The 25,609-nt window shown below is 48.4% G+C and overlaps 1 protein-coding gene across 5 annotated transcripts; it reads left to right on the forward strand.

Annotated features, from left to right (window-relative positions):
• Window positions 1–8: 8 nt before the first annotated feature.
• Window positions 9–22,609, forward strand: Kdm8 (lysine demethylase 8). 5 transcript variants are annotated; one of them, XM_075972136.1, is made up of 11 exons: window positions 47–199; window positions 4,084–4,175; window positions 5,884–6,042; window positions 6,141–6,247; window positions 13,021–13,530; window positions 15,927–16,093; window positions 17,951–18,083; window positions 18,548–18,592; window positions 21,012–21,161; window positions 22,022–22,114; window positions 22,199–22,609. In XM_075972136.1, the coding sequence occupies exons 5-11, from the start codon at window positions 13,030–13,032 to the stop codon at window positions 22,361–22,363; spliced, it is 1,254 nt and encodes a 417-aa protein (XP_075828251.1). In that variant the 5' UTR covers window positions 47–199; window positions 4,084–4,175; window positions 5,884–6,042; window positions 6,141–6,247; window positions 13,021–13,029; the 3' UTR covers window positions 22,364–22,609. The 5 variants fall into 5 exon arrangements, with proteins under 5 accessions (XP_075828249.1, XP_075828254.1, XP_075828252.1 ...); XM_075972135.1 differs by lacking the exon at window positions 4,084–4,175; XM_075972134.1 differs by lacking the exons at window positions 4,084–4,175; window positions 5,884–6,042 and having other exon boundaries at window positions 9–199.
• Window positions 22,610–25,609: the final 3,000 nt, after the last annotated feature.

Consider the following 25,609-nt stretch of genomic DNA (forward strand, 5'->3'; position numbering starts at 1 on the left):
TTTGACCCGAAGAGGGCGGGGCTGGACATCGATCGCTCGGCGCTCCTCTAGGCTCTCGTCGCGATCAGCCGAGTAGGGAATGATCGATGCTCCCCGGTGTAGTTAGTGAGGACGAGAAAGCCGGCAGTGGAATCTTCGCCCCGGCGGAACCAGTCGATGCCAGCGATGAGAAACACAGCCCCGTCCAAGAATCAGAGAGGTTAGTTGAAGCTCCGCAGAGCGCTGGCAGCAGGCGCCACGCTCAAGCTCCAGAGCGGGCGGGCGGTGGGACGGCTTCGCGCAGGCGCTTTGGGAGGACTGGGAGCCGCTGGAGAAGCTACGGGTTGTAGCTGGTTGCTAGCGACCAATGGATTGGGCAAAGTGTCAGCGCATTACGTAAGCTTCTAGGGGTATCAGATGGCGCTTGCACGCGGAACTGCTTCGGTGACTGTACTGTCGTGCGTCCGAGTCATTGTGATGTTTCCCTCCACATTCATCTAACTCTTCCCGGTGTGGCTTTGATTAGTTTCAAGTGTGGGGACAGGCCGAGTGGCTGGATGGACCGCGCGACCTGCCTGGGTCGTCTGTCAGGAAAGTGTGGCTTTGGCCACTGATGGAAAAGGGCCTGTGTCCAACCTCCTCCCTGTAACCGCCCAAACCCTGCTGTCCCCCAAAAGGTAGCAGAGGCCCGCGCGGCCGACCAGAGACTTCCTGGGACAGAGCGTCCTCTGCCTAGATCACTTAGCAGTCCTCCCAACTGAGCAGGGAGGCGTGAGCAGCGGGTTTTGGCCGGTGCTTTGAGAGCGTGTTTTCCTACAAGTTTGTTCACGCTAAGGCCTCCAGCAGCCCGCTTTTTCTGTGTTCTCACAGCAATCAAGACTGGTTTCTGTGAAGAGTGCAGCCGGCCTGTTGTCGGCTCCTTTGTTCTTGGTGTGAGCAGCAGGAGACCTTAACTCCTGCTAGGTTGGTTCACTTACGAGCCCAACAGAATCACTCGGGTTTCTACACCAAAAACAAGCCTTTAAAGACCTTTTAGATTAGAGTCCCAAAGAAAAGCTGTTTTCTACAGCCAGCAATGGACCTTTATCTGAAAGCGGTGCCTTGACCTGACAGGTGGCCATGGAGCACCTGACGGCCGCTTTGCCAGCAAGGGCACATGTCTTCAGACGTACATTAAGAGCTGCCACCACCTTCAAGAGCAAAACACAAAGCCTGCTATGGCCAGCAAGACATCCTTAAGGCCTATACCTGTTACATTTGGGGAAGAGAAACGTGTAATGTGAGCAACTGAGGCCATTGAGACTAATACATGTGGCCTGTGTTTCGATAAGTAAAGGGGTCATTTTACCAGGAATGATCGCAGACTATATCTGGGCACTTAAATTTATAGCATCCTAATTTAGATGGCAGATTCCATAGTTAGCTCATCTATACCTGATTATTAGAAGGTTATTTACCCAAATCACAATAAACTCTTATGGTATTCTGGGGAGCCATTTTTTTTTAAGACTTAAAATTTAGGTACAATATGAAAGACTGGTTTATACACCATTTAGTTAATATAGCCTTTTCTCAGAGGCAGCTTCTTGAGAGGTTATAGGAAGTTAGTGCATACTTACAGCCAAATCAGAGCCACTCAGGCTGGTCCTGTCTCAGATCAGGGTTTGGGCAAGCATGCAAGCACTGGAGCATTGACTTGAAGCCTGGGCTTGAGACCATAGAGAAAGACAATTATTCCATTGGACATTGGACCACAATGTAGACAAAATTCTTGTAGCATTGAACAACACAGAAAACATCACATGGGAAAAGAATGGGATGCTTTTTAGACATCTTTAACAGACTGTTACAAAGGGGTTATGTCACTGACTGGCTCCAACTGACTCAAACAATGCCCCTCGTTGTTTATCAACCAAAATTCATAAATGTTGCTTTCAACTTCAATGGTAGAGTTTAGAAATTCACTTTGAATTTCTGTAAATTACTGCTTTTAGCTAATAATTCAATTCTGTTGTCTGGGTCAGAAACATGGAGGAGTACACGAGTTAAGATTATAGCTGTGGCCGGGCGGTGGTGGCACATGCCTTTAATCCCAGCACTCAGGAGGCAGAGGCAGGCGGATCTCTGTGAGTTCGAGACCAGCCTGGTCTACAGAGCTAGTTCCAGGACAGGCTCCAAAGCTACAGAGAAACCCTGTCTCGAAAAACCAAAAAAAAAAAGAAAGAAAAAAAAAAAGATTATAGCTGTGCATTCACTTTGGTTATAAAAGTTGTTTACGCGGGAAACCCAGCACAAGTACCATTGGTTGATACAGTGCTCTCGTAAAGGCAGACTAAACAGGCAGACTGAGAACACAGGAGCATGGCGGTCTGTTGTTTTTACTCTGTGGCTGGATGTCTGTTGTGTAATACAAGGACAGTGACTGTTTAAAAGGGCCAACTAGGATCCGGGAAAGGCTGTGGAGGCAGCCATGAGCCCGCTGAGGCCAACATTCCACTCACCATGGAATTTCCCCACACTGCCAACATAAGACCCCGTGGGTAACTGATGTCTAACATCCATCAGTAGACCTGTCAGAAGCCACTTAAAGTAGCCACTGACAGCTATTACGGGACAGAAACTTACCTAACTGAAATGCCCACATCTGGAAGACTGTTAACGTCAGCTGTATTAGACATCTCTGAAGACTGCATTCCAACAAACAGCATTCCTAAGATGGGGCTCAGCGAGGGAACACACTTGCTGTAGGCTTGACAACTTGAACTCAACTCCCAGGCCCCACATGGTAGAAGGAGAAAACCAGTCCTGAAGTTATCCCCTGGTCTCCACACATACACCATGGTACAAGTTCACCATAGCACATGTGTGTGTGTGTGCGCGCACACACACACACACACACAAATTAATAGGTGTCATTTAAATTGCTTTTAATTACTAGGGCTAGCTCATGTGATCATGAGAGAGGATGATTTACTACAGCCAATGTGAGGCTGTCTCCCAGAATGCTCTTTCACATAGTCTACAGCATGGGGTCCTTCTCAAGGCCTTTGAAAGTCGGGGTATAGAAATTGTAAACTTCTGACGCAGCATAAAGAGACAAGGAGAGAGAACCCAGCATCTGATGTCAACAGACCGGAGTGTTTATTTCAGACAGTGAAGGACAGACAATCTGCCGTGAGAAAGGGGGTGCCTGTAAGAGAAAATGCTGGGGTGCTGGGCTTAGGAATGAAGAAATTGTTGCAGTTGTAGGCCATGTGGGTTTCTGTCCCTGTTTCCTGGAATTCTCTTGTTTTAAGCAAGATTATCTTGGGAGACAGGCTCTCTTTGGAACATTCCTGTCTGGGCTGTGATGACTGTTCTTTGTTATCAGTTCAGCCACATCTGGTATTAATTCAACCCCAACAGCCTGGGTATACTTCTGAGGGATTTTCTTAATTAAAGCATTTGAAGTGGAAAGACCGTCTTTAATCCGGACCACACCAGCCGGCGGCCCATATAAAGGACATGGAAGAAGGAAGCTTTTGCTCTTTGCCCGCTTGCCCTTACTTTTGATGTCAGTTCTATTCTTTCACTGGCACTAGAGCCTATTTCTTCAGAATTCCCGCATTACTGAAGACCAGCTAAGACATACATCTAGCCTCATGGGACTGAACAATTACTGGATTCTCAAACTTTCTGTTGGTAGACAGTCATTGTTGGACTAGCTGGATCATAGTCTGTAAGCCACACTCTAATAAATCAATAAATCACACACACACACACACACACGCACGCACGCACGCACGCACACACACACACACGTCATTTTATCAGTTCCGTTCCTCTAGAACAGCAATTCTCAGCCTGTGGGTTGTAACTGATTTGGGGGTTGAACTACCCTTTCACAAGGGTCACAGATAGATATCCTACATATCAGATAGTAACATTGCACTTCATAACAATAGCAAAATTACAGTTATAAAGTAGCAATGAACATAATTTCATGGTTGGGGGTCACCACAGCATAAGGACCTCTATTAAAGGGTCGCAGCATTAGGAAAGTTGAGGGCAACTGCTCTGGAGATCCTGACACAACAGCTGAGTCAGGTTGTCTGCATCCTGTAGGAATCCTGTTTTACATCCAAGGCATTCCATCATTCTAAGCCCTAATGTGCGGTCCAGGGGCATCATCTCTTTCTTCACTGCTTCATGCTGAGGTGGGTCATTGTAAAGGGGTAGGGAGAAAACGCGGGGGTTTTCAGGGTCTTTGACTTTAGGTATATGTTCCTCAAGCCCATGTATTGGCTCTTTGGGCTCATCTGGTTCCAGGGCTCTGAGGTAGCAGCTTTGGTTAGGAAGAGTGGAGCAGTGACTGAGGAGGTGAGGGCTTCTGCTCTTTGCTACAACAGATTAGAGAGAACAAAGGACAGAAGATTAGAGCTGAAACTGTCAGGATGTGGGGCAATGCAGGGGGTTCTCCGTGTTCTCCAAGTACCCCAGAAGCCTGCCCGGCTTGATGTGGGCATCTGACTCATGAATCTGTTCTTTCTTTTAGCTGTCTGGCATCCTCCCTTAGACATCTGATAAATTTAGGTAGAAGCAACATTCTTCCCCTAACATAGCACAGATTTCCCTTTTCTCTACTATAATGAGATCGGATCCCACTCTGTTTTGTAGCATCATGACTGCTGGGTCCAACTGAGTCTGGAGTTTTTAATGCTGTCTTGTACCAGTGTAAGATCAGCTTTGATTTGTTGAGCAAGTTGGCTATGTTGTACTTGTTGGAGTCCGGTGGTCATTCCCCACAGGGCCACAACCCCTGCCATTGTTACCCCCAATAGGACTACAAGTGATATGGAATCCCTTTTGGTTTAGATAGGGGTGGACTGGTCTTTTATTTCATTCCCAGGGATGACTATAAGATCAGGAACTAAGTATACAGTTTAGCACATGGAGTAATTGAGGGGTAGCTAGATCAGAGGTCTTCCTTGGGGCATGTAACATAGGCATCATCAGAGACTTTTGAGTTGGAGATTAGCCTACTGCGGTTAGGATGGAGGCCCACACAGTCAGCTCTACCCACAGTTTGTACAGGCAAGGCCCAAAGACAGGATTTAGACACGGAGTCATTGGTTAAATGGATTTTGGTTAAGCCTATGCCCAGCTATGTAACTTGCCTTACCCTCAAGCATATCCAACAGTCTCTTCCAAGCAGAATTTTAGAGAGCATTTTCACGGCTACGGTTTATGAGGGCAAGCATTTTAAGAAAGGGAACCTTGGGGTCCAAAGGTTTGGTTGGGGTTCACCTGGCTTGATTTTTCTGAGGAAAGAGAACACAAGACTCCCCATGGATCCACGGTATGAATGAGGACAAAGATGTCAACAGCCTTCACCTCCAGGGTAGCCTTTGGAGAGAAGTCCTTGCCATTAGCTATAATCACCTGTGATGGTTTAAATAAGATTGGTCCTCATAGGCTCATGTATTTGAGTGTGCAGGGAACGGCATTAGGAGGTATAGCTTTGTTGGAGTAGGTGTGACCTTGTTGGAGGAAGTGTGTCACTGGGGAGTGGGATTTGGAGTCTCAAATGCCCCAAAGGCCCGGTGCTTCCTTCTGCCTGCTAATCCCAACAAGGCCACACCTCCTAATGCCACTCCTTAAGCGATCAAATATATGAGCCTATGTGGGCTAATCTTATTCAAACCAACACAGATGGTCAGATATCTCTCCAGTACCATGTGTTCCTTCTCATCACCATCCTTCCCACTATGACGACAATGGACTAAACCTCTGAAACGGTAAGGTTTCCCCAGTTAAATGGTTTTTGTTTTGTTTTGTAAGAATTGCTATGGTCATAGTGTCTATTCACTGCAATAGAAACCCTAACTAAGATACCATCTGAAGTCAAAATTTTGTTTTCCCCAGTGTGATGGCTGTTCTTGGTTGTCAACTTGACTACATCTGGAATTAACTAAAATCCAAAAATGGAGGGCACACCTGTGAAGGATTTCTGCTTAATTTGAAGAGAGAAGACCTACTTGTTATCTGGATCTTTGAGATAGGAAACCCACACCTTTAATCCAGGTCTAATCTGGGCCTCACCTTCTACTGGAAGCTTTTGTCCTTTGCTTGTTCTCCTTTCTTCACTGGCCTTAGAGCCTACTTCTTTGGGATTCTTGCAGATACTGAAGACCAATTGAGTCATCCAGTCCTGTGGATTGAACAACTACTGGATTCTTGGATTTTCCGTTCATAGCCCCCCATTATTGAACTATCAGGACCACAGCCTGTAAGTCATCCTAATAAGTCCCCTTTTTCCCCCCGCCTTTCTGTTGGTAGACAGCCATTGCATTGTTGGACTAGCCAGACCCCAGGCTGTAAGTCACTCCAATAAATCCCATATACATTCATTCTGCCCGTTCTGTTTCTCCTGAAAACCCCAACTAGCACAGATTGGAAGAGAGTGAGTGTTGGGGTCAGTTCTGGGATGGAAGGGAGCCTAGTGAGTTGTGTAGTCACATTTAATTTGTATTTTAATAAATAAACTTGCCTGAAGCACAGAGAATTAAACAACACCACTGGTCAGCCATACAGGCCGGGGAATGGTAACAACACACACACAAATCTCAGTAACCACACAAGTCGCCATAGAAACCAGGTAGTGCAGTCTTTAATCCCAGTGGTTCATGCCTTTAATCTCAGCCCTAGAGAGGATTATAAAATGGGAGGAGACCACTCTTTCTCAGTCTCATCCTAAAATTCCTGGACTGAGGTTGAACCCCACTTTCTCTCTCTGAGTTTTTGTTAATTGTGCTTCAGAGTTGTAGTGTTATGGGTCCTGCTAGGGCTGTTCTGTGTGATAGGCAGGCTTTTTAAGACAGGAGAGGTGTGTCCAGGATAGGAAGTTTTCTAGTTTAGTGACCGTCGGGGTCAGGAGAATAATTCTGTGTAGTCTTGGGGCCCAGGGTGGGGTGGTATGCCTCTGCCAGGTAAAGTAGATAAGTTGTCCAGCATCTGGAGGACTGTGTCTTTCCTTAGTGGGAACAGGGGCTGGGGCCAGGAGGGGAAGGCATTTCTGATGACCAAGATGCTACCTATGGGCTGTGGAGTGAAATATTGTTCGTCCCTGGAATTAAGAGTGAAGAAGTGGGCTACAGAGATGGCTCAGAGGTTAAGAGCACTGGCTGCTCTTTCAAAGCCCTTTTTAAAAAATTGTTTTTATTGAGCGATATATTTTTCTCCACTCCCCTCCCTTCCTCTCCCTTCCCCTTCTACTCTCTTCCATGATCCCCATGCTCCCTATTTACTCAGGAGCTCTTGTCCTTTTCTACTTACCATGTAGGTTACATCTATGTATCTCTCTTAGGGTCCTCACTGTCTAGGTTCTCTGGGATAGTGGATTGTAGGCTGGTTTTTCTTTACTTTATGTCTAAAAGCCACTTATGAGTGAGTACATATGATATTTGTCTTTCTGAATCTGGGTTACTTCACTCAATATGATGTTTTCTAGATCTATCCATTTGCCCACAATTTTCAAGATATCATTACTTTTTTTCTACTGTGTAGTACTCCATTATATAAATGTACCACATGTTCCTTATCCGTACTTTGGTCGAGGGGCATTTAGGTTGTTTTCAGGTTCTGGCTATGACAAACAATGCTGCTATGAACGTAGTTGAGCACATGTCCTTGTGGTATGCCTGAGCATCCTTTGGGTATTTACCCACTAGGTCTTGAGGAAGGTTGTTTTCTAATTTTCTGAGAAATCACCATACTGATATCCAAAGGGGCTGTACTAGGTTGTATTCCCACCAGCAATGCAGAAGTGTTCCCTTTACCCCACAACCTCTCCAGCGTAAGTTATCATCAATGTATTTGATCTTGGCCATTCTTACAGGTATAGGATGGAATCTTAGAGTTGTTTTGATTTGCATTTCTCTAATGGCTAAGGATGTTGAGCATTTCAACAATTTTAGATTCCTCTATTGAGAGTTCTCTGTTTAGGTCTGTACCCCATTTATTTTATTGGATTATTTGTTCTTTTGATGAGCAGTTTCTTGAGTTCTTTGTATATTTTGGAGATCAGACCTCTGTCTGATGTGGGATTGGTGAAGATCTTTTCCCATTCTGTAGGCTGTCGTTTTGTATTGTTGACCGTGTCCTTTACTTTACAGAAGCTTCTCAGTTTCAGGAGGTCCGATTTATTAATTGTTTTTCTCAGTGTCTGTGCTGCTGACAGTATATTTATATTATATTTAGGAAGTGGTCTCCTGTGCCAATGCGTTCAAGTGTACTTCCTGTTTTCTCTTCTTTGAGGTTCAGTGTGGCTGGCTTTATGTTGAGGTCTTTGAACGATTTGGACTTGAGTTTTATGCTTGGTGATAGATATGGATCTATTTTTATTCTTCTACATGTTGATATCTAGTTATGCCAGCAACATTTGTTGAATATGCTTTCTTTTTACTTTTTTTTTTTGCTTCTTTGTCAAAAATCAGGTGTTTGTAAGTGTGTGGATTAATATCTGGGTCTTTGATTCAGTTCCATTGGTCCTCCTGTCTGTTCTTATGCCAATACCAGGCTGTTTTCAGTACTGTGCCTCTATAGTAGAGATTGAAGTCAGAGATGGTGGTGCCTCCAGAAGTTACTTTATTGTACAGGATTGTTTGACTATCCTTGGTTTTTTGCTTTTCCATATGAAGTTGACTACTGTTCTTTCAAGGTCTGTGAAGAATTTTGCTGGGCATTGCATTGAATCTGTAGATTGCTTTTGGTAAGATTGCCATTTTTGCTATGTTAATTCTGCCTACCCAAGAACATGGGAGGAGATCTTTCCATTTTTTGGTGTCTTCTTCAATTTCTTTCTTCAAAGATTTAAAGTTCTTGTTATACAGGTCTTCCACTTGTTTGGTTAGAGTTACTCTGGATATTTTATGCTATTTATGGCTATTGTGAAGGGTGATGTTTTATGTTTTTCTGATTTCTTTCTCAGCCCCTTTATCATCTGTGGAAAGGAGGGCTACTGATTTTTTTTTTTTTAGTTAATTTTGTATCCTGCTACATTACTGAAAGTGTTTATGAGTTGTAGAAGTTCCTTGGTAGAATTTTTGGGGTCACTTATGTAAACTATCATATCATCAGCAAATAGTGAGAGTTTGACTTCTTTTCCAATTTGTATCTTGTTGATCTCCTTTTGTTGTCTTATTGCTCTAGCTAGAACCTCAAGTATTATATCTTTCAGAGGTCTTGAGTTCAATTCCCAGCAATCCCATGGTGCCTCACAACCATCTATGGTGAGATCTGGTGCCCTTTTCTGGCCAGGCAGATGCAGGCAGAACACTGTACTTAATGAGTAAATAAAGCTTTTTTTTTAAAAAAAAAAAAAAGTGAAGCAGCAACCAGCAACCTGGTGGCATGGGAGCCAGCCTTTGCCACCAGGTCCAGTTATGTTGATAAATGAACAAAGAATAATATATCTGCCTTTTGACAAAGAACCGCTAGTGCTTGTCCCTGGGTGGAAGGAAAGAAAAGAAAGAAGGGTCTGAGGGGATCAGGAAGCCTCAGGGTAGAACCCAGGAAAGAGTATGTTTCAGCTGATCTCTGGCAGTCTGGTGAGACTGTGGAGAGAGGAGAGGTTCCTCTACTGGCCTCATAGAAGGGGCATGCTGTGCTTGAGAAATTAGGAGTCCAGATACAGAAGAAATAAAAAAAAAAAACAGCAAAGCCATGAGATTTCTTTTGTCTTAGGTAAGGAGTATGGGAATAGCCTTACTCCATGTGATGGAACAGATTTGTCACAATCTGTATATGAGAGGAAGAATTCCATAGAGAAGTTTTTGGTAATGAACTCGGCTCCCCAGCTTCATCACTCCAGCAAGCCACATCACTTGAAAGTGTGACTCAGTTTCCTCATCCGTACAGTCACGGGTTCTGTGGCCAACAGCTGGGTTCAAAGCCTACAAAGCCCATGCTAGAAAGAAGGTCCTTGGAAGGTACCCTTGGACTTCTCAGTGTTCAGAACCAGGAGCTAGTTAAACTTTTATTCCTTCCAAATTACCCAGTCTGTGGAACTCAGCTTAAGCAACAGGAATTCCCTTATTGGGCACAATAGGAACCCCAGGTGTCCCTGAAGTTAAGATAGCGAGTGGGAGGTGTGACATTGCTTGGCGGACTGTAAATTCAGTGGCTTAAACAATGCACACTTAGGACTGTTGCTCTGAGTGGGTGTGTGTACATTGGCATGGCCAGGCCCTCTGTCAGAAACCCTTATAAGGCTATGGTCCGGTGCAAAGACTCAACTGGACAGGGGCCTATGCCCCCCAGGTTCTGTTGTCCGGATTCCATATGGGGACAGGCAGCTACTGGACATGGAGTCTCTTGCTCCTCATTCTCTGTTAGCTATAGGCTCACTTCATCTCTTTGCCCGTGGCCAACATGGTGGCATGAGCCAACACATACTAGCTGAGTGGTCAGTAGAGTCACTAATGGTGTGAGCTACAGGCTCGTGTGTTTGTCACTTTCCAGCCCCACTGGTTTCTTTTTCTCATGCTGCTGAAGTAGGCTACCATAAGCACTGGCTGTAGGCAGCAGGCTTGCTGCCCTTGCAGATCTGTGGACTTAAAATCTTGCTGGACTGAAATCGAGGGCTCAGTGGGGCTGCCTTCTTTTCAAAAAAGCCTCAGGACAGAATCAATTTCTTTGATTTTTCTCAGCTTCTGAAAGTTGCTCTGAATTCCTCCCAGCTTGTGGCCCATTAACTAGTCACCAAAGCCAGCCACTTCGCCTTTCTTTGACCATTCTTCTGAAGTCACGTGACTTCCAACTCTGACCTTAGCCCAAAGCAATCCTTATAATAAAATACATGAGCCCATCCAGATAATCCAGGGTAATCTTCCATCTCAGGTCCCATTCTGTCACACCTGCAGAGGCCCTTTTGCTCTATTAGGTGACATAATCACCATTTGAAGGAAGGATATGAACATCTGTAGGGACTGTTACCTGTCCGTCAGCGCAGACTAATTTGTAAGCTAAATATGCTTATATTTTGCTCATGCCTTTTCCATGTGGACCGTCCAGGCTAGCTCAGTGGTCTTCCCACAATTCCCTTTTCCATATGACAGCTTCCTGCTTCCTGGGACTTTTATTCCCTAGAGCCTGAGAACATTCCACTTCCACCTTCTAGGGTACCTATGGGAGGTATCTATGACCAGACATCAGTCACTGCACATATTCCAGTAGCACTTGCTTCTGTCACAGTAGCCAGGAAGAAGAGGAAGGTTATCTTTTCTACCTGTCGATGGTGGCACAGGCAGAGACACGTGGATCTCTGAACTGGTCAGCTTGGGCTACATAGTTCCACAATACAGCTCACAGTTCCACAACAGCCAGGACTACACAAAGAGACTTTGTCTCAAAATGGGGTGGTGGGAAGGAATCTTTTCCTTTTCATTCTTTTCTTTTATCTCATGCCAGGGATGAAACCCAGAGGTAAACTCCAGTACACAAAGAGTAGGAGTTAGTAGACTACCATTTGGTACCCTCTGTTTTTATAAATAAAGCTTTATTGGAACACACCCACCCCTATTTGTTTATTCTGGTTCGTGACAGTAGTGTCAACTGTGACCATGTGGACAGCAAAGCCTGATGTTTCATATTTGACCTTCTACATCTCTGCCAGAAACCCAGTGTTCCTCATCACTCACCATGATGGGAAGCAGAGGATGTCCTGTTCTATCTGAGGTTGCTAGAACAGATTGTCTGACATGTGTTGGGAGACGTATGAAGAGAAGTTTCCTTGGCTCACAATTCTGACAGCTGTAGAGTCCCAACAGCTGGCTACAGACATCTGATGAGGGCCACCGGCCACCAAGCTGTATTGCACATTAGGTAGAGAAGTGGGAGGGGGCACTGACACATGCCAAGAAGCTAGATGAGGGTGCCCTCACTTTATACCAACCACCCTCAACCACCGTCAGAGAAACTAGCCCACTCTTGTAAGGTCGGTATTGATACCCTCCCACAGTGGTACCCTTAATGACCTAATCACCTCTTTCTGAGCCCATCTCTTAAATGTCCCCTATTGAGGACCAAATTCCAAGCCTATGAAAGTTTAGGGATAAATCACATCTAACCCGTAGCAGATGACAGAGCTGTTGGGATAGTGCTAAGAACAGAGAGAAGGGCAGGTAGCCATGGTTGTCTGAGCTGCAGCTCCTGTTGTTGTTAGCACAGTGACTGTCATGTACACATGACACTCAGGCTAAGCCACCAAGCTGCCAGTGCTATTTTCTTTCTGCTTAGGTTGTTGTGTGTTTGTTAGCTTTCCGTTTCTGTAACAGATACCTAGGATAAATTAAAAAGAAGATTTGTGTGAGCTCACAGTTTTAGAGGTTTCAATCCAGGGCTGCATGGCCGTGTTACTTTGGACCTGTGGCAGCTCAATGCATCATCATGGGGGCATGAGGCAGAGGTTGCCTCTTTACTTTATGGACCAAGAAACAAGGCTGGGGTCTAAATGTGTCCAACTTTATGGGCATGTCTCCACTACCTTCAACACACAGTTCTTTGGGAACACTTAAACAGAGCGCTTCCTTCTGTATCTGTATTGAGACTTAGCTTTAGGCTTTAGGGAAACCAACGTGGGATGTGCCACAGCCCAGAGTTGGAGAGGCAAACCACACAAACATGCCTGTAAATGTCCTTTGGGACAGGTGTGGTGGGAAGAGCCCAACTGTCGGAACTCAAACACTACTGAAGAGTGTCCTCAGAGTCCACATAGATGATGTAGGCTGGGCCTGCAGGATTGGGCAGGAGTTCATCAAGAGAGAAGGAGTGTTGGGGTCATTCCAGATGAGGACAGCACACATCTCTCCCTGAACAGACATCTGTTGAGTGTGCACTGAGAGCCAGGCAATGTGCAAGGCCCTGAAAGTAGAGCAGAGACCCCAAAAGACGGCCCTGCACCAGTGAGGCAGCCAGCAAGCAGCAAAGACTTTGTTTAAAAGCTCTGGTATGGGCCATAAGGGTTGTGTGTGGTCTTTGATTTTCCTGTCTTGTTTCTCTCAGGTGCTGACCATGTCAGAGGACACTAAGGGTCCTACAGAGCCCTTGGTAGGGCCTAGCACCCTCTGGAAGGACCTCAGGGTACTCCTGCCTGACACAGAGGAGGAGCTGAAGCTGGAGCTCAGTGAGAAGGTGGGCAGGAGCCTGACCATGCTGCTACAGCAAGCTGTGGGGTTGTTCTATGCAGGACGTTGGCAGGAGTGCCTGCAGGCCAGCGAGGCCATCCTGGACTACTCCTGGGAGAAGCTCAACACTGGGCCCTGGCAAGATGTGGACAAGGAATGGCGCCGGGTGTACTCCTTCGGCTGCCTCCTGAAGGCCCTGTGCCTGTGCCGGGCTCCACAGAAGGCCACTGCAGTGGCTGAAGCATTGCGGGTGTGTGACATGGGCCTGTTGATGGGGGCAGCCATCCTTGGAAACATCCTTCTCAAAGTTGTCACCGTCCTCCAGACACACCTGCTCCCAAGAAAGCAGCCTGCCTGTGGCCCCCACCAGGACGAGCCTGTTACTAAGGTATGTATGGGTAGTCAGGCATTGTCCATGCTGAACCGTTCAGCAGACCAACCCATCTTCTAGAAGAATCCAATCCTCTCCCTGGGTACAGCCTCTCACAGACAGCCTCTCTGCTAAAAAGGGTGTTGTGTTGATTTGGGGAATGAACAGCTGGACCCATAAGTCTCTGCAAAGGCAGTGCCTTTTAAGAGGGGAGGTGGCAGCTTCGTTACTCTGAGAGGCAGCTCACAGGAACGAGGCAGAGCTAGGCTGCTGCAGCCTCCGGGAGATTGCTTCCAGCATGTTTTCTCACCTAGTCTGGAAAGATACCTCAGCCAGCCAACTGAGGTGTGTTCTGCCCCTCCAATCCGCATGGAGGTTGGCCTGCTGTTTAAGTATCCCAGAGTTCCTTCCAGACCTGGAGCATGGTTTACAGACTTCACCCGGCTTCTGCTGGGTAAGCCAGAAACCATCTCCTTTGGGCTTCGGTGTCTACTTCTATAAATTGTCAGGGCTGTGCTGGATACCAGCCATGGAATTCTGGACTGTTTCCCATGGGTTTCTCAGTGCTTTCCTGCAGTTTTAGAATTTCCTGTTGAGTGTGATTTACATATAAGACAGATATGACGGATGTCAACACATGAGTGTGCCCACAGTGGAATGAGAGCCCCAAGCCAGGAAGAGAGCCAGGGCTGAACCTTTCACCTGAGGACTTGGAGAGGTTGGTAGGGAAAAGCTAAAGCCTGGACAGCCAACCATTCATGAGGACATAGAGCCATTAATGAAATGGGCCTGGCCTCTGTTTACCCAGTGAAGAGAAGCTAGGCATGGTGGCACACATCTGTAATCTGATCGCCTGGGAGGAAGACGCACAGGATGGACAGTTTGCAGTCAGCAAGGTCTACAGTGAAGAAAAAAACAGACAAACAAACAAAAAAACAAAACAAACAAAAACCATGAAGTGAATCAATAATAACAATAAGTTACAAATTAAGAGAGACGCACATAGCCTCGGGGACTGCCAGCCGCCAGTGCTTATGTGATGCCCGTGCCATCTGCGGGGCCGTGGGGTAGTGTGCTGCTTCAGTCTTCGGAGAGCAGGACAGTCTGCAATTCAAGAGACAAACATGTCCCCTCTGACCTAAGGGCACCTCCCCATCTTCCCACCAAGTGTGTCCCAAGTCCTTCCCAAAGTGGTCCTCTTTGGGGTGGGGTATGGGATGCATAGCCACAGAGGAGGGAGCACAGGCCTTAAGTCAGCCTGTCTGAGCTCAGTTCCCATGCTCCACCCCGTCTGATCAGACAGGGTCTCTGTGCCTCAGTCCCTTACTGGAAGAGAGCACCGACAGTGCTGGATGAACCTGCTGAACATGTACACAGAATATCCCCATCTCCACCCCCAGAGCTACAGTCCTGAGAGGCTGTAGAAGAATCTTCTGTTGCTAGAAGAGGGCAGAGGAGGCTTCTGTGAGAGGCTGTACGAAGGCCTGTGCTGAGCGTGGCGACAGTACCAAAGAAATGGCCAGTTCAGGCCAGCCAGTGGTCCTGGGTACCACACGTGGATGTGGTTGTCACCACCAGCAATAGTAAATGACCCACTCAGCTTTCTTGAGGGAAATGGATAAGGAAGGTATGGTGCAGCCATTGGGTGGCAGTGTGGAAATTCCTAGGGTAGTGCTTGGATGCAAAGGCAGAGCTACTCACTCTTCAGGACTACTGCTGCCAGCATGCTCTAAGACTACGAGTTGGCTAAGAAAAAAGGGACCTTGAGCTGGTGAAAGCAAATGACCTTAGAAATGTTATCTACTGCTGGGTGTGGTAGGCACTCTGGAATTTGAGGCAAGAGGATTCTGGGTTCGAGGTCATGCTGGGCTTCCTAGTGAGCACAAAACGCGCTCAGTGTAGTGGTGCACTTCTCTACCCCTCGCACTTGGGAGGTAGCGGCAGGTGATGTCCGTGGGTTTGAAGCTTGCCAGGGCTATTGAGATCCCATCTCAAAAATAAAACAAAGCATGGGACTGGGGAGATAGCTCAGTCAAGCTTCCCACACATATAGGAGCACTGGAGTTTGATCCCTAGATCCACTTGGGATCAACTTGGCATGGTGGCATGTATTTGTCATCCCAGAGCTGGGGAGGTTGAGATGGGTGGACCCCAGGGGCTTGCCAGCCAGCCAGCCTAGCTGAATCAGTGAGCCCCAGGCCAGGGAGAAAACCCCATCTCAATAAGGTAGATAGTGCAGGAGAAAGAGTAACACCTGAGGTTGTCCCCTGCCACACACATGTGCACACACAAACCCACACGGATCAAAACAAAAAAGAAATGTCTGCTGTTTATAACGACACCAAAGACATCCTGCCAGTGATACAGCTTCCAGAGACAGTTGCCCAATCTTGCTTTGTTTGAATTCTAAACAGAAGACGAGGTGTGATGCCAACTCAGCTCCCGATGTGGTATTAGAGCGGGCAGTGCCCAGGCTTCGCTGTCCAACTCTGCAGTACTTCAGGAAGCACTTTCTAGTCCCTGGGAGGCCTGTGATCTTGGAAGGTGTGGCTGACCACTGGCCATGCATGAAGAAGTGGAGGTGAGTGGCCACTGTAGGAAGCTGAGGTCCTTCCTCCTATCTAAGTGTCCCCAGGATTCCCTGAAGGTGTCTTCTGGCCACTCATAAGTCACTGCCCCGGATCACCCTTCAAAAGCCCCTCGATTGATTGCAGAGGATTAATGAAGACCATAAAGTGGGATACTCTGGGACTGGCAAGATGGCTGTAAAAGCCTAGTGGCCTTGAATTCAAGCCCTGGGACCCACACAGGTGGAAGGAGAGAACCACAAAGTTGTCTTCTGACTTCCACCTGTGTCACAGTGGCATGCTTGCCTCCCACGCATGGAGTAATGAATTTTTCAAAATTAACTAAAACTATAAGTGAGGTATCCTGAGCTCCAGGGGTCTAAGCTGCTCGCTGGTATGTGTTTACCCTGAGCCCATCCTTGAGAGTACCCAGTGATGTGGGATTCCCCTCTGTATGCTGTGAATACCATTGGTTAATAAAGAAACTGTTTTGGGCCTGCACAGGACAGAATAGAGCTAGGCTGGGAAAACTAAACTGAATGCTGGGAGAAAGAAGGTGGTATCGGGAGAAGCCATATAGCCCCACCAAATACAGACACAGGAGGGAACTTTACCTGGTAAGCCACAGCCATGTGGTGATATACAGATTAATGGAGATGGGTTAGTTTAAGATGTAAGAGATAACCATAAATATGCTTAAGCTATTGGCCAAACAGTATTGCAAATAATATAGTTTCTGAGTGATTATTTTGAGTCAGGGAAGTCAAGAAATGAACAAGCAGCCTCTTGCTACAACCCAAGTTGTGGGCTCAGAAATGTTAGGTGTTAGCGTAGAGTTCATAAGTCCCACAGGTCTTCCTTCTCAGGGCCTTGAGGCCATGACTGGAATCACCCAGGAGATGGCTCCTCCTGGGATCTGGGTACCTGAGATTGCTGCCTGAGAGAGGTGTGTGGCTGCAGCTGAACATAGGTCTGGGAGTGAGGGTACACTTGCCTCTTTTGTCCCTGTTCATGGGTCTTGTCCTCAGATGCAGCCCCTTATAAATCAGGAACACAGCGGGGGCTGTGAGTGTCAAGTGGGCTGCCTGGGCACCTTGTTTTCTCGTTATCCCCTAGCTGCCCTAGTGAAGCAGCACTTCCGTGGCATTGGCATTACAGCAGGTAGCCCAAGTAGTCATGGCTTCAACACAGGAGATGCTCAGGTCCTTCACAAACACTGGGATGTTTCCGATGAGGACTGGAGAGTCCTGAGATTTCAGCATCCACAGGGGTCATGTAGGCAGTACCCTGGACACTCGCTCTGCAAGACAGCTGTAGCTCAAGGGAGTGGGTTGAGTTTGTGGAGGAAGTGGCCTGAGACTCCAGTGAGGAGTCTGTAGGAGCCACAGCATAGCAGCCATGCTCCAAATGAGGCAGGCTGGCATCACCTCCTTTAACAGTTGTGGCGCAGGGACTCAGGAAGGTCAAGAAATTCACTGAAGGATCCCTGCCTCACCCCACGCTATCAGAGTTCAGAGCCAGCACTTCACACACACACACACACACCCATACTGCCTTCCGTTTGTCACAAGGTTTCTCAGCTTGGTGACAGGGTGAGAAGAGTGAAGAGATAGCAGGATCCTGGACACCAGAAGTTGTCAGCATACAATGTATGTGGCCGAGGTTGAACCTGAGGGTTGGGCTGTGTGGGCTTGGACAAGTAGCTTCACCTCTCTATGGTGCAACCTCTGTCAGGAGAGCGAGGGCAACAGTGGTCTCCGCCTCATGAGGTTTTGTGAGCATGAGAGAGCCAAAGAAATCCATTCCTAGATGTCTGTAGCAATGACGCCTGCTGACACCTGTGCTGACGGTTCCAATGCCCACTCTTGTAGTCTGCAGTACATCCAGGAGGTTGCTGGCTGCCGCACTGTCCCTGTGGAAGTGGGTTCAAGGTACACAGATGAAGATTGGTCCCAGACCCTCATGACCGTCAACGAGTTCATCCACAAATACATCCTGAGTGAGGTATATGGGAGTTACTATTTAACAGGTGGACGGTGCAACTGAACTTAAAGGCAAAATTTATATCATGTATATCTCACCATGATTTTTAAAACAGCTTCTAATAAAAAGCAGCAGCCCTTGGCTGTGTGCCTGCCACACCTGCATTGTCCGCTTAAAGGAGAAGCTGCAGGGGCTGGTAGCTCATTCCATGATCCTCCTGCCTCTGCCTCCTTCAGCAAATCCTACTGGCGTGCCCCACCACAACCGGCATGGTAGCTCATTCTGAAAGGGCAGAGCTGCACCCCTGGCCCTTCACCTCTGTCCTGCCTGGGAGATCATTGATCACATCAGGCCCTGGGTTGGGGAAGGAGGCTCCACAGGACAGTGGCCGGTGGGGCTCAGCAACCAACTAAGCAATAGGGCCATCAAGAGGTACCCAGCACAAACTAACCTACAGTCATCTCTGCTTTCCTCCTCTGGCTCAGGCAAAGGATGTTGGGTACCTTGCTCAGCACCAGCTATTCGACCAGGTAAGTCTGAGATCATGTTCCTGTCCTGTACCCCTCACCTGCTCCTCTCCTTCCAGGGAGCTGCCGTCTGGAGCGAGGGCTCTCTCTCATTACCATAGGCAGCAGCGAGGCAAGTTGAACCCCCAGGCTTGAGAGATTGAGTGTACCAAGTCTGGATGCCCAGAATGAAGAGACTGAAGGAGGAGCTTGGCTGAGCTGGAGTGGGATGGGGTAGGAGAATGTTCCCATTGAGAAGCACCCCAGCCCCAAAGTACAGAGACAACCAGTCAGGAGGTTATTTACAAGAGCCAGAGAGCCAGGTGGTAGAGGTCCTGAAGGCCACCCCAGGACTCTGGATTTAAAATGGACATGGTGGAGTCCTTGGGAGGCCCCTGATGAGCAAGAAGGCTCCCTAGAGATCCTAGGCACCGTGAGAGACAATGCACGTGACTGCACAGAGAGGTGCTGCAGCTTCCCTTCCCAGCACAGGCCCTGAAGAGCAGGTCACAAGGCCTGCCCCTCCTGGAGTAACCCACCCAGTACAGGCCCTGAAGAGCAGGTCACAAGGCCTGCCCCTCCTGGAGTAACCCACCCAGTACAGGCCCTGAAGAGCAGGTCACGAGGCCTGAAACAATGGCAGGGGCTCATCCTGGGGAAATTAGACTTGGGCTTCTTTCCTGCCCTGGCCCTTCCGCTTCTCTGGGGCCTTGACTGATATACACAATGGGAAGTCCGTGTCAGTGGGGGAGCATGCCAGAGGCCAGGCCAGCACACTGAGCCACACTGGAAGTGACAATGGCATTATTCCCTGGCAGAAGCCATCCCTGAAACTTTGTATATCTCCTCTCAGTCATATCCCTTTAGGTGGTTTCTTTGCTCAGCCTTATCCTGCCAGGAAGCAAGTGCCATGGTTGCACAAGCCTGGGCTGTGAAAAGCCAGAAGCCAAGAAAAATCCACACCACTGTTAGAGATGCCCCCTCCCAGGGAGATCAGAATGAAAACTGTTCAAAGAGGGTGGAGGAGGCTGGGGAGGGGAAAGTAGGGGCAGAAGCAAAGGGCATCGTGGAGGCAGACGGTACTCACTGCTCCTTCTGAGGGGAGCTAAGACCACAGCATGTCCCCTTCCAGCTGGTCAGCCCACAGTGCTCTGGAAATTTGTTCTGGTTACCAGGTCGTTGTCTGGACCAAGGTCCAGCAGTCTGTCCTATCCCCATTATACCAGGTCGTCTTCAGCCTTGGCTGTGTTGTTAGTGGGATGTTGACTGCTAAGTCAATTCTGCTCACTTGCTAATAAGACCCAAAGCCTTCCTCACCACTGACTGGCTTCTGAGGGCCTGCCTTGGTCCCATGGGGACTGGCAAGCATTTGTACTTGGTCCTAAAGCCCTCTTTTCTGAACACTGTCCCAGAGTTTAGTAAGCAGCCTACTTGGCTGGTCTTTGTAGGAACTTATTTAAAATATACGAATTGTGAATCACAGATAGTAACTTTTTTTAAAAAATTATTTATTAAAGATTTCTGTCTCTTCCCCGCCACCGCCTCCCATATCCCTCCCCCTCCCCCAATCAACTCCCCCTCTCTCATCAGCCCAAAGAGCAGACCGGGTTCCCTGCCCTGTGGGGAGTCCAAGGACCTCCCACCTCCTTCCAGGTCTAATAAGGTGAACATCCAAACAGCCTAGGCTCCCACAAAGCCAGTATATGCAGTAGGATCAAAACCCAGATAGTAACTTTTGAAGGCCATCCCCGCCAGATATCTGATGAATATCAAGTGCATTTGACTTTTGGTATTGTTTTTTTGTTCTTGAAACAAGGTCTCACTATGTTACCCAGGCTGACCTCCAACTTGTCATGCTCCTGCCTCAGCCTTCCAAATGCTGGAATTATAGGTATGCACCAACAAGTTCAAAACCCGTGGTTGTTTTCAATTGTTTTTAACTTAATGTTTTCCTGGTATGCTGACTCAGGCCTTTAACTCCAGCAGAGGGGGGTGGAGTTCTGTGAGTTCGAGATCATTCTAATCCATGTGGTGAGTTCCAGGCCATCCAGGGCTATAAAGCGAGCTTGTCTCAAAAACAAAATAAAACAAAACAAAAAGTCATTACCCTTAAAAAACAGAATGATTTTTGGGGGGTAATAAAGCAATGATACCAGGTTTCTAAAAAAAAATCTATGTGATATAGAAACAAATATGAAGATTATAATTCTTATCTATTGTTTACATCCTAAGATTTTATTCATTAGAATATGAACTTAAACTGAGCAGAATGGCACATACCTGCAATACCTGTACTTATGAGGCTGAGGGAAGAGGATGAGAAGCAGAGAGACTGTCTCAAAAACAACAAAATGAATCAAGGACTGTATCAAGCAGTCAGGTATCAGCTGGGTCCTGGCTGGCATACCTAGCTCTGTCTTCTGCTTCTTCCCACTACCGTCAGATCCCAGAGTTGAAACAGGACATCAGCATCCCCGATTACTGTTGCCTGGGCAATGGGGAAGAGGAAGAGATCACTATCAATGCCTGGTTTGGTCCCAAAGGAACTATCTCCCCACTGCATCATGACCCCCAGCAGAACTTCCTGGTCCAGGTAGGAGTTGATGCCAGACAGGGGCTTAGTAAGGAGCTTGTTGTGGTAAATACCCAAAATCCCAGCACTTGGAGGTTCAAGGTCATCCTCATCCACCTAGTCAGTTCAAGACCAGTCTGAGCTATAGGAGACCTGATCTCAAAAGGGGGTGGGGGAGGAAAGGGAAGTGAAAAGGATATAGACAGAAAAACCAAAAAAATAGCCCTGAGGCCCTGGAATAGGGCTTCTCCCAAGTCAAGGGTACAGTCAAGTGGGATTTCTCTGGGACCAGGCAGGAAAGCTCTTGGAAGGAGGGCCTGGCACATTCTAGCAGCCCTATGCCATCTCTGTCACCTGCCAGCCACCCTCATCCCCACTGCTAGCTTGCACCTGTGGATTATGGCTGACAGGACAGGTCTCTTAGCCACTGTGATGTTCCAGCGACTCAAAGGTTGTCACAAGGGAAAGAGCACACACCCATTGCTCTAAGAACTTAGCACAGGCTCATTTGCTAAGAAGACTTAATACATGAAAGCATGCTTGCAGAGCACTGAGCCAGCCCTGCATGGCAGCTAAGAGCCAGGGCCCATGAGCCCACTGCCTGGATGGCTACCAGTTGTCACCTTAGTAAATGTGAACAACACTTTGTCTCCACATGAAGAGGAAACTCCTCTGAGATTTATAGCCAGGTCCACACTCAGTGCTTGGTGAAGCTTAGCTACAGGCAGAACACTGATCTGTAAGGTACCTGAAGGGAGCACTCTCAGAATGCCAACGTTGACGAGGCGGCGGGACATTAGGCACCAGAAAGGCCTGGAAGGACGGGACCGTGGGCCTATAGTGAGCAGGACAGCGAAGCTGACAGGCCTCTTGTCTCCCAGGTCTTAGGAAGGAAGTACATCCGGCTGTATTCCCCGCAAGAGTCTGAGGCAGTGTACCCTCATCAGACACACCTTCTTCATAACACCAGCCAGGTGGGCACACGGGGAATCGGTGGCATGGGGCCTGCTGTGCCTAGAGACCAGCAGGTGAATTTTTTTTTTTTTTGCTTTCTACAGGTTGATGTGGAGAACCCCAACCTAGACAAGTTCCCCAAGTTTGCTGAGGCCCCATTCCTGTCCTGTATCCTGTCCCCAGGAGAGACCCTCTTTATACCTGCTAAGTATTGGCATTATGTGCGTTCCCTGGACCTGAGTTTCTCAGTCAGCTTCTGGTGGTCGTAGCCAGGGCCAGGGTGCAAAGGACCCACTGGGCAGGTACCTCAGCAAAGGAAGTGAGCCAGGTGGGAAGCCCTGGGTGCTGCTAGAGTCCACGAGTCCCGTTTCCCCAGATACTCTCTGTAGGACGCGTTGTGTGCAGAGCAGCTGTGCGCACCCAGGTTATGGATCCCGATTATGGATGCTCCTTTTCTTTGTAACGTACATTTTTCTCAATAACATGAATAAAAATATTTTCTAAATTCAACTAAATTCCCCTCCTGCCTGTGGCAGAGCAGGCAACCACAGAGGCATTGGGAAAGGAAGGGTGGGGAATATGGGCCCTCAAGGGAGACACCCCTGCCCATGAACTCTCTTGGTAAGTGGTGCTGAAGGAAGGGAGCCAAATGTGTCACACAGAGGCTGGCTCAGAAAAGCAGAGACCAAGGGGCCTGCACAGTAGGTGGGGACTCTGGAGCCTTGGGAGGCTGGCAGAGCAGGCCATAACTAAAGGTGTGTAGAGTGTGCAGGCCTAGCTCTTGATGGGCTGGCCTGGCTTGTTGGTGATGAAACTATCCTTAACTAGCTTACATAATACCCGGGCGTTCCTACAGCACTCCTGGATGGCTCGGAACAGGTCTCCACTCCAGGCCACGGTTCCCGACCTTCCCTCCTCCACCTTTCTTGTCTCCAGTTGGTTTCACTGTTTTCCCTTTTTGGAACGGGGAAGAGGGCAGCTCTGATTTCATCTCCTTCTCCACATCTTGACCCCCAGTATCAACTGCTGGACCCTTCACCTCAGACCAAGAATCACCAGTAAGGATGCTGGTGGCTAGGCCTGTGGCCTCAGGGATGGCTGATGATTGACAGGCCTAGTTTCCAGCTCCACCCCACCCCAATGACAAGAAGATGACCAGGCCAAGAAATCTAAGCTTGGTCACACAGGATCTGGGAGTCTAGACCATCAGAGTATGCCTTTTTAGACAGCTAGCTTTGGCAGGGAGGGATGTACATCAGGCTGAGGCAGCCAGAAGCCCGGGGAGTAGGCAGCAGGGGCCTTTGAGGTTGGCATCCTCTTGGCGATTAGCAGTTGCTTACATCATCTCACTTGGACAATTACTACAACAGCAGTGCTGCTCGGAGCACTAAGGCATAGAGTAGGAAAGCCAGCATTCCAGATGATGTGCCCTAATGATGAGCCACCCATCCCCAGGAGGGTGGGGGGCACTGGCCCAGCCTGTACCCCTCTAGCAACCAGCAAGTTCAATACTATTCTGGGCCACTGCTGAGCAGCAGAGAGATGGCAATCACCAGAGGGATAGGGAGGATGGAATGGCTCTGCCTATGGGCAGGTCCCAAGGCTGCTGCTGGAACCTGCCTGGACGGCTGCCTTCTGCTCGCTGGCGAGAATGGACTCTCAAGCTGTCTTGGAAACACAGCACTAGCAGCCCTATCCTGGTTGGGGTTTTGTTTGTTTGGCTGGTTGGTTGGTTGGTTGGATTTTTTTGTTATCAACTTGACAAAAGCTACTCATCTAGGAAGAGGACTTTCAAGACAAGTCTGTAGGGCATGTTCTTCTTTTTCTTTTTTTGTTTGTTCATTTGTTTTGGTTTTTCGAGACAGGGTTTCTCTGTGACTTTGGTGCTTGTCCTGGAACTTGCTCTGCTCCACCTGCCTCTGCAGACTAAGTAAGGCACAGGCACAGGGAGAGAACACAGGGAGGAAAGGAAGGAAAGAAAGGAAAGCCAGTAAGCAGCACCCGTCGACGGCCTCTGCTTCAGTTCCTGCCTCCAGGTCTCTCCTACCTTGAGTTCCTGCCCTTCGTGATGGACTGAAAACTGTAAGGAGAAAGTCTCTCCTCCCCAGGCTCCTGGCTATGGTATTTACCAGAGCAACAGACGTGAACTAGGACAGGCCCCAAGAGGATCGGCCAGGCCCAGGAAAGGGAAAGAAAGGGACAGCACAACTGGAGCAGTATCAGGGATGAGCACAGGCTGAAGCCACTGGTCTTCGATGTCACAGTGTAGACCGAGACCTGGAAGTGGGAAGGCTGGGAGCTGGGAGAAGCAGGAGGGGCCTGGTCCAGTCAGTGATTCCCACCCATGGCACCAGTGGGACCAGAGGGCACTGCCAGAGGGCAGAACAGATTGTAAAGGACATCAAACTAGGGTCTGGGATAGTGAGGGTTTGGGGTGGAGAGTATCAATCCCTTTGAGATGCTTATATGACTGGCTGGTACCCTGGGAAAACGCTGGAGATAGGGAGACAGGTGGCAGGAGAGCTGCTGTCTCCAGAGCTCCTTGGTCACCTCAGGGATGGCCTGAACTGTAACACTGCAACACAGGACAGGGAGGCAGTTGGACATCCCAGCGCAGGGACTGGAGAGGCACCATGCCCAGGGTAGTCCTAGGGATTCCTGAGCTATACCTTAAAAGCTCTGATGGTACAGGACATCCTGGGACTGGGGACTCAAAAAAAGCCCTGGCCTTTCTAGATGGGCTCTGCTTTTCTGCCAGAGTTCGACAGAGGCAGAAAGTGACATCACAAAGATTCCTGTGACATCACTGGAACCACAAGCCTAGCCCCTCCACAAGGAACCTGTGGCCACATCAGTCCTCATTTGGGCCAATATAGGTTCTGACATGTTGGGGCAAAATAGAAACAGGCAGAGAACCACAGTATGGCAAGAACTGATCAAGGAAGGGCACTGGGTACTATGGTGGTGAGTCCAGGGACCAAAGGGGAGGAGTTGAGAAAGGAAAGAAGGCTGAGGTGAGCAGGTGAGAACCACCACTGTGTGTCCTAATTCAATTCAATCATCCTAAATCAAAACAGGTCTCAGCAGGGTGTGGCATGTGACTGTCCAAGGGGAATGGAACCGGGACCAGAGCAGCTGGTGATGGGGTAGGTTCTGGTTTGGACAGCAGTTGTGGGGCCAAACAGCAAGGGCTTTGAGGACAACCTCATATAGATTGCCAGGGACAAAGAGACTGGGCTCTCAGGCTACTTGCTGAAATAACCAGTGGACAAAAGGCCCTATGTGAACAGCACAAAATGAGTCCAGCCCAGCCTGCAGGGGCTACTACACTGGGGCCAGAGTAAGATGCTATTGTAGCTATGGACACTAAGGCCAAGGTCATGGACCAAAACCACCCAGAGCCAGACAGAGAGACACCTGCCCAGGACTGGCAGTGGCTCTGACCCAGTGCTGCCGTTCAGTTCACTTGCCTCAGCATGGGGAACCCAGCCCCACACAAACTCGAGATTGCAGAG

Source organism: Microtus pennsylvanicus, chromosome 5, assembly GCF_037038515.1.
Source record: "Microtus pennsylvanicus isolate mMicPen1 chromosome 5, mMicPen1.hap1, whole genome shotgun sequence".
NCBI classification, from domain to species: domain Eukaryota; kingdom Metazoa; phylum Chordata; class Mammalia; order Rodentia; family Cricetidae; genus Microtus; species Microtus pennsylvanicus.

Coding starts and splice junctions, on each gene's coding strand:
- Kdm8 (XM_075972134.1), top strand. CDS start 13,030: ATGTCAGAGGACACTAAGGGTCCTACAGAGCCCTTGGTAGGGCCTAGC. Junction 16,094..17,950: donor CCATGCATGAAGAAGTGGAG/GTGAGTGGCCAC, acceptor CCACTCTTGTAG/TCTGCAGTACATCCAGGAGG. Junction 22,115..22,198: donor TTCTTCATAACACCAGCCAG/GTGGGCACACGG, acceptor TGCTTTCTACAG/GTTGATGTGGAGAACCCCAA.